Source organism: Hordeum vulgare, chromosome 2H, assembly GCF_904849725.1.
Source record: "Hordeum vulgare subsp. vulgare chromosome 2H, MorexV3_pseudomolecules_assembly, whole genome shotgun sequence".
Lineage (NCBI taxonomy): Eukaryota > Viridiplantae > Streptophyta > Magnoliopsida > Poales > Poaceae > Hordeum > Hordeum vulgare.
This window is the reverse complement of record NC_058519.1, coordinates 653,262,301-653,271,435: the sequence shown is the minus strand read 5'-3', so window position 1 is coordinate 653,271,435 and position 9,135 is coordinate 653,262,301. Positions and strand designations below refer to the sequence as shown.

General features: G+C 43.9%; 1 protein-coding gene across 1 annotated transcript; it reads right to left on the bottom strand.

Moving 5' to 3' along the window:
- Positions 1-689: 689 nt before the first annotated feature.
- On the bottom strand, positions 690-4,076 carry LOC123428437 (methylthioribose kinase 1). The gene is made up of 6 exons (XM_045112649.1): positions 3,740-4,076; positions 3,357-3,666; positions 3,059-3,233; positions 2,775-2,976; positions 1,656-1,870; positions 690-1,190 (listed from the first exon to the last, which is right to left on the bottom strand). The coding sequence occupies exons 1-6, from the start codon at positions 3,926-3,928 to the stop codon at positions 1,016-1,018; spliced, it is 1,266 nt and encodes a 421-aa protein (XP_044968584.1). The 5' UTR covers positions 3,929-4,076; the 3' UTR covers positions 690-1,015.
- Between the last annotated feature and the right edge of the window lie 5,059 nt (positions 4,077-9,135).

Genomic DNA, 9,135 nt, shown 5'->3' with positions numbered 1-9,135 from the left:
GTGTAGGACAAGGAGAAGCAGTGCATTGCGATCACGGACATGCAGCCAGCCGCTATCAGAGCATTGCTTCACTTCATATACACAGATTCATTGGCTGCCATGGATGACCTCCTTGACAGCCATGACAAGAGGGAGCTGATGAGGCATCTGCTTGTGGCTGCAGACAGGTACGCCATGGACAGGCTCAGGCTGATGCGCGAGAGCATCCTCTGCAAGGATCGAGATGCCGAGAGTGTGGTGGAGGGACGCTTGCATTGAGTATATCAAGCTCTTCTGTTAGAACAGGGGATATGTACCTGATGGCAAGCAGAGAGTCTGAACCCCTGGCTAGAGCTTATATATGTATGTATGTATGTGGAATTGTACTGCTGTCTTTTAGATCATGTTGCCTTGTCCTGAAGTCTTCACATATACTCCCTCTGTACCACAATACTTTGTTTTAGTTTTTTCCAACAACAAGTATTTAGGTACAGAGTGGGTATTTGGGGGTTGATGAGTAAGGCTTGTCAAAATTTATGTTGGCTAGACCTACCTACGTTAAATGAATCCATGCCAGCTTCCTGTGAATGTGTTGATATTTATCATCACCTTGGTTACTTTTTGTGCTCTTCTTTTTTATTTCTCAAAATAAATCTGTAATTTAGCAGGCTAACATCAACCAACGGGTGTTACAGTACAAACAAACAATCTGCTTGGCAAAACCTACCCACATAGGGTTTTATTGGTGGCAACCAGGCCTGTATCTACTGATAATTGTACAACGTTCAGATACATTGTACATTCTGTTATTCAACACACATCTATGATGCAAGGCCGCCTGCCTTACACTAGAAATACACACAGGATGTTCTCGACCCAAGTATAGGAATCGCTGCAGCCCACATAAGCCACATGGACCCAAGGATGTTTCACAATGAACAACACATCTCCATACTTGAGCGTGGGTGCTCAATCCTGATAACAACCAAAGGAAGGTCTCCTCAACCGGAAACCCCGAACAGGCGGGCTGGTTTTCTCAGTCATGAGTTACTGATCGGACGTGCGCAATCACTTGCTCAATGCTCTCGAACTGGCGTCGGCCCTTCAGGATTGCCTTGGCACAATCAAGCGCGCGGCGCTCACATGATGCTCTCTTGCTGGCATCCTCGATTGAGTCAAAATCCTCCACATGGGCAATTCCAACAATTCTCCTGCACAGGAAAGACCAAGTATAGGCAACAAAAGTTGAGTGATTTTTAGTCAAGGGTCCAGAATCAGGAAATCATGCATAAGACACGACAATATGTGCAGTCTGAAATCAATGTCTATTGTGATTTTTAGTTCTGAACAGGGTACATTTGGAAGTTATTATGCTTATTTGTTCACTTCATAGCAATCCTAAAGAACATTTCAACATTTTTTTCTTTTGTGCTGCGATCATTACTGGGTATTACAGGGTACATTTTGTAAGCTATGTGTGCTTATTTGTCACTGCATAACATTGTAAAAACAGGATGCCATATCGGAACTGAAATCTGAAACCTATGCATTGGACTAACTTAATGCACCTTCGGGTCAATTCATTTCAGTTAAAAAGAAGCATTGATGTATCACCCTGGTATAAGAGTACATTACATTCAACAGATAACCGATATATTCAGAGATTGAGCAAGTACCTGATCATTTTGGCCGAACCAAATCCAAGACTATCATGAAGTAAATCTGTCATGTACTTCTTCTGTACAACGCCCAAAAGCTCCGGGTTGTTGTATATGGCAGGCAGGTATGCCTCCCCATTCCCATCTTTGTGTTTATTCCAGAGTCCCAAAAATTTCTGCTGGAACAAATTCCACGATTCTTCGATGGTCTTCAGTATCCATTGCTTATAAGCCTGCAATAGGTTGGCAGTCAAAGCACTTATTTTATTACTGGGACAACAAGAAATATATCTTTGAGGATGTGTTATAACATGAACAGACACTTCTGCAACTGCCAACAAGTAAGTACTCCCTCCGTACCAAAATAACTGCCTCAACTTTGTACTAGCTACTCCCTCCGTCCGGAAATACTTGTCCTAAAAATGAATATAATGAATGTATCTATAACTAAAATAAATCTAGATACATTCATCTCTAGGACAAGTATTTCCGGACGGAGGGAGTACTAAGCTTAAGACACTTATTTTGGGACGGAGGGAGTAATACTGAAGATGCCAGAGATGCTTATGGACTTATAATAAGGCAGGTTATTCCAAACAAGGCAATTATTTGAGGTGATATACTCTTCCAGGCAGCCAACCACTCTCCTCTATATGACAGCTACAGTATCTTCATACTATGGTATCAATTATTCATTCTTCTAGCACGGCATCAATTATTCATTCTCCTAGTAGATAGGAGCATCACATTTAAGCTGGGTATATGCCTTCTTTCAAAAAAGCCATATTCCAAACATTTATTCAATTAAAGAATTTACAAAACAAAACAAAAGTAAATGGTGGATAAGGTAATCAGTAATCACACAGGAGCACATTAAATAAACATATTACTCCCTCCAAGTCATATTACTTGCCGCTGAAATGGATGTATCTAGCACTGAAATACATCTAGATACATCCGTTTGAGCAATGAGTAATATGGATCGGAGGGAGTAGTTAACAACATAGCATAAAAGGCCTACCGCTAAAACGGCATGACTCCAGCATCATTTACTGTCATTTGCTTGGTCAGCATGGAGTATTAAAGTAAAACCAGCAAGACATGGTTAAAAGGCCATAATACTGTCATAGTACATACTTTACGGTCATTTGCTTGATCAGCATGCCCATCCTGTGCAAAGTACGCCAGAATCAGGTTCCCCAAGAAAGCCCCAATGTCGTAACCCATCGGCGCGTAGAAGGCAAACTCTGGATCGATCACTTGAGTGGAATCTGGGGTCACCATGATGGAACCAGTATGGAGATCCCCATGAATCAGAGCCTGGGCTCTCTCAATAAACCTGCAGTCCAAAATTCACATAATAAGAAACACAACATACGCAGCACCAACCAATCTGCATAAATTCAGATGTAGCTGATTACATCGACTTCAGTTCAGCAATTTCCAACTTGAGCCCATCATCCTCCCGAACTGCTTCGGCGTCCTTGTCGAGGAACGGCGAGTTCCAGCGATTGTATTTGGAGACCATGTATGGGTCCGAGAACACGACCTGCTCCGTGAGCCTGCACATCTCCACGTTCTCGCAGTAGCGAGCAACTGCAATTCAATCACAGCATGTGTAAGAACTAAGATATCGGATATGTCATCATCAGGTTCACTCTGTTCCCCTTTTACACGCAGAAGAAATTCAGGAGAGGAGAGCAGAGGAGAGCAGCGAACCTTGTTTCTTGTGGTGGGTGGTGGAGTTGTAGAGGAGGGAGGTGAAGAAGAGGGTGTTGGCCATGTAGTCGGCCATGTGGTGGGCGAGGAGCGGGTAGTGGACGCCGGCGATGAGGCCCTTGCGGAGGATGATGTGGGGCGGCTTGATGTAGCGCATCCCGATGAGCGACATGGCGCGGTCGAAGTGGTAGACCTCCGGGACGTGGTCCGGGCAGAGGCGGCCGTGCTCCCGCAGCGCCGACGCCTCGAAGTAGGCCCGCTCCCTCGTCATCGGCCACGAGTCCCCCACGCACCGGATGTACGGCAGCGCCTGATTCCGATCCGGAGCGCGTCAGTCAGTCAGCCGGGCTGAGATGGGATAGAGGGGGAAAGAGGGGACGGACCTGCTTGACGACGACGGAGCCGGCGTCGGATGTGACGATGTAGACGAAGTTGAGGTTGCCGTCGCCGACCTCCTTGACGGAGAGGGCGTCGACGCGGCCGCCGAGGCTGGCGGCCAGCGCCGGGGTCGCCCGGATGTAGGCCACGAGGGAGGCCTCGTCCAGCGGGCGGAACTCGTCGCCGGCGGCCATGGCGGCGAGCTGGGCCGGGACTGATGAGCGAGTGGGGAATCGCCGGTGTTTACACTGTCGCAGAGGGTGTGCGCGAGAACAGAGACGCTGCCGCTCTCTATTAATAGTGCGTTCTCTGAACCTGGACGGGTATCTGGCAACAGTGACCACTTGCGTTGGATTGGGATCAGGATTCCCGTTGACTAGGAGAGCAACTGTTGAGAGCAACCACACCGCGACTCTGGCCCATACAATTTCTGATCAAGAACATTTCTTTGAGTAATAAATATTTTTTATTTTAGATTTGTTTAGAAATAAATGTATCTAAATACTAAATCGTAACTAGATACATTCATATGTAGACAAATCTAAAACAAGAATTTTGTTACGGAGGGACTATGGATTAAAAAGAGTAATGAAAATTTATTTGTGTGGCAAAACAACCCTGTACATTTTTTCGTTGGAAGTTTTATTACAAATGCACCTTCTCCTTGCTCCGCTACAATGGATAGATAATAGGCGTCTAAATTTCTCTTGTGTTCACTAATTTACAAATCTTCGGCATGGATTCCATTGCTTCATTGATATTCAGCAGAGGGGGGATGATTCCATTCGGAGGGTGTTGGTTTAATAATGACAGAAGAGGAGAAAATGACTTAATCCTCGCGAGATATGCAATAACAATAACGGCAATAAAGAACAGTCCAATAGTTTGGTATCTAGGCAATCCAAAACAATGGACTTCTTATGGCTCTTTAGTATGCTATACTCATCTCCCCTCGAAGAGACAATCGTCGCAATCTCATAGAAAGACGTCGGCGATGCAACACAAGTAGCTGGTTGGATGTCACCGCTAACGTGATTCGCAAGGGAGGCGATTTCTTCCTTTTCTTTGTTACCCTCTAATATCTCAAAGCTCACAAGTACATTGAACAAAAGAGGGAAATAGATCTAAGTCCAACATGACACAATGGCAAGGACTATCTCTCTAAATCTACATGCAAGTTTCTCAGAACCTACATATATATAGGATGTGGGTGTCATTGTAGAAGTGTGAGTTTAGCATTCATTCATGTTGTATGTTCTTTGGGTGGTCATTGGAAAATGTGAATATAAACTACAGTCAAAATCTAACAAATGTGATATATGTTGGGTGTTGGTTGTGATGTAGCATGAATGCATGTGAAAATATGTGATGAAACACATGTAGCCATAGAACTCAAATCACTTCAGTTTCTACCCATCAAACACTTGTTAAGTCTATTGGAATGCCAACTATTTTATTTAAAATTTGAGGAATAAAATATTAGAAACTATCTTAACAAACATGAAGGGATGTTAACAAATTCAGAAAGAGAACTCTCTCGTCTTAACAAATCTTCTATATCACTATGCTCGGGTGGAGATTCTCTCAAGCACCGGCTAATACATTCGCATAGGTGAGCTAGGCTCTCGCTCTCGCTCCCACCCACCCCCGCGCCGCTGGCCGCTCCGGTCGCGGCGGCCACCTCTGCCGAGCTCATTGGCTGCCACTGACTCCCCGGGTCCTCCTACGGCCATGCCATCTCTGCTCGCCTCCTGAGACGGCGCGCTCGCGGCGCGTTCCCTTCAATGCCTCGGGGCCGGGCATCCAGATCTCCCCCCGGTCCGTCCTCTATGCCATGCTCGCCTCCCCATGCGGGCGGCGGAGGGGGCCGGTCTCCGCCGCAAATCCTGCGCGGGGAAGGGGCCCCTGGGGCTGGGCTCTCGCCATTTGTTTGAACTATGTTGAGATGAAGTAGTAGTTGGTCGTTTTAATCTTCGTTTTGGACCATCTGTTGGAGTTGCTCTTTTTCTTTACATCTTTATTTTGGACCATCTGTTGGAGTTGAGCCTTTTTCGGAGATGTAAAAAGCATTTTTTTGTGCTCCAAATTTGAACCATCACCAGTTTGGACAACCAAAATTTGAACCATCTATTGGAGATGTTCTAAGACTTCTATTCTTCATTCTTCACTACTCCGTGCAGGCATGCACTAAGGGGCTGTTTGGTTGGCAGCCCCAGCTTGCCACGCCTAACATTAGGCGAGCCACAAGTCCGTAGGCGCCTGTTTGGTTCTGCGCTGAGATTAGGCTCGCCACAACATGGAGGGGATTCTGCCGCAGAATTTTTCGCCAGATGTGTGGCGCTCATTTTTCCCGCCGCACCGCCCGCGGCGCGCCAACGCAGCCGAGAAAAATCCCCCCCAAGCGCCAACCTCGTTAAAGTCGCCCCTTCCTTTTTTCCCCATCCTCCAGTTCGTTGCTCCCCTCCCCCCTCACTACAACCCCATGACAGAGAGCTTCCCCTGAATCTCTAATTGATCTCGTTGAAGATAAGATGCAATATTATACTAGCCGGTAAATTCCTCCCCTCCGCAGCAATCATCTCATCCATCTCATCTCTCCCTTGGCTCATATTCATCACGTATGTGCAGATCTGGGCCTCTTTATTTTTCAAGAAAAAACAACAACCATCTACCAAGATCTGAGGGATTTCCCAATATATTCGGCTGATTGTTTGTATTCCTATTGTGCGTATACTACTGTCTTCTCTCTCAGATTCAGAGGTCAAATTTCTGTCAAGAGATAAGGTAACAACACACCCCCTTCTGTATTTTGCTTCATGTGTGTACGAGTGACAGAACAAATAATCAATGCAATGTAAAATATGTTGTGTGAATGTAAGATTTCGAGTTTCCTATGTTATTTTCTCAAAGATCTGGTGCATCATAGGTTCTTTGCTTGAGTAATTAAAGTTCCCCTCTGTTCAACTATTTTCAGATAAATTTTTATGTACTTATACACACTGATGCCATCATAGTTTTATTAACTGTATTATTGTTTCATAGATGGGTTCAAGTATATTATGCTTACAATATTACACGCATTACTATTTGTACCACATGTGGAGGAGAAGATTGTGTTTGCTTGCTGTGCACTCCATAACTGGATCCTAGATGATGGTCCGGATGAGTGTCTATGATGATGCTACTTGGTACTCTTCTCTTCCGCGGAGTAGAAGAAACCGTCGTGACGTTTACCAGGAGAGTCAGGCATGGGCACACAAAAGGGATGTACTAGCTCAAAAAATGTGGGAGGATAACTTAGCAGATCAAGATCAAGACGATTAAGAAGTGAATATGTAATATGTCATATTTCTATGTATCAAACATGAGTGTTATTTTGTTATATGTGAGACTATGTTGGTTGTACCTTTGTTAACTTGTTGCACTTATTTGCACTTTAGTAAAATTGTTGGTTGTTTCATGCCTGTTTGCCTCACCACTTTTTGATTAAAATGACTCTCTCCGTTAGAAACAGCGATGGCTAAGGGAAAGGTGAAGGTTGATGGTGATGAGAAACAGAGGACTATTTCTTGGGCTGATGATCAGACCAAGTTTATGTTAGATTGGTGCATTGAATACATGAAGGAACAACATGCAGGATTTAGGTTCAGGAAGCATCATCTTATGAAGTGTGCTGATGCTTTAAATAGAAAATTTGCTATGGGGGTGACACTTTCTCAAGTTGATCGTCACTTCAGGCACTACAAAGAAAATTGGAAGTACATTGCCGCAGCAATCAGCAAGAGTGGCAATGTTTTTGATGCTATTAGATGTGTGGTAACCATTTCCGAGTCAGAAAAGTCTTGCCTCAATGTATGTATAATATAGTTTGTTTTTGAAACTTACTATGATTATTGCATTTAGGAACTTAATTTCTTTGTTCTTTTGATGCAGGATAGAGCAAGGCGCTTGCTTTCCAAGCCTATCAAGTTTTACTATGAGATGCAGGAGTTATTCACAGGCACTAGTGCTGATGGTTCTTTGGCCATGGACCAGCATACATGCACAATTGATTCTGATGACTTGGACAGTGATGAAGGGTTGTATGACCTTAACAGCTATCCACAATATGAGGGGCCACTTGAGGAGGATTCTGATACTTTGCCAACAACATATGTTCCTAAAAGGCCTCCAATTTCTGTAGGTGGTGATAATTCCTCATCTAGCACTAGTCGTGTTGGTACGAAGCGCCCAAGAGGTAGCAGGTCACCTACTAAGAAGCCATCAAAAACCAAGAGTCGTTTCGTGGAGTCCGCTGAGGAAATCAACTCCACATTGAGGTCACTCGAGCAATCACTTATTGCCGCTGCTCCTCCCCAAATGCCCCAAGTTGTTGACCCTTATGCTAGTTTATGGCAGAGGTTGGAGGTACTCCCAATTACCACTGATCAGAGAATTACTGTTGGTGTGCACTTATCTTCCAAGGACAATGAAGGTTTGCGTAGTTGGTTATGTAGTGCAAGCGACAAAACTTTTGAAACTTGGGTCTGGAAGTTCTTTAACAAAGATGACATTTAGAAGATAGCAACCTATGAAGTTTGCAAGTTTCTCACTTGTGATGTTTAGAAGATGGCAACTTGTGAACTTTAGAAGATGACAACTTTTGGTAATTAGGACATGATAACGTGTGATGTGTCTGCTCACTACTTTTGGGAGTTGAACTTGTGCTATGACCATTGCTTTTGGGAAGTGGATCTTTTGATGTGTAGTGTAACACTTTATTGTAACTTGGCTGAAACTTGTGATATGGCTAGAACTATTACTTTGTGACATTGTTCTTGAAAACATCATTTCGCGACTTTATGAATGATGCTTGAAACTTGCATGCATCTATCTTATTTTGTATCTTTATACTGATTGGGGTTGCTTATTTTTACGCTGATGGGATTAATAGAAATTCTCGAATCTATTTTTTATTGTTATTATTGTTGTGACTAAATATTCTTACATTTATTAGAGCATGATATATATGTGTTTTTTGCCATATGTGGCAGGAAACCAAACACAGACCACAGTTTTTTGCCAACATATGTGGAAGCAATCCAAACGGACACCACACAAAATTTGCCACACCTAACCTAAGGCATGGCTACCAACCAAACAATTTGATTTTGCCACATATTGGGGCAAGCCACAGGTGTGGCTGGCACCTCACCTTAGGCATGGCATTTTAAGTCTCCAACCAAACAGCCCCTAAGTCGACACTTCCTCAACCTGAACATTAGTCAAGCCGAAACATTAGCAAGTTACCATTGGCAAAGTGGAAACATTACTTGGGATTAATGAATAAAAATGATGGTTGTGGATGGCAAGTTACCATTGGCCTACCTAGACGCACATCTTGCTAAATGAGCATGCATAT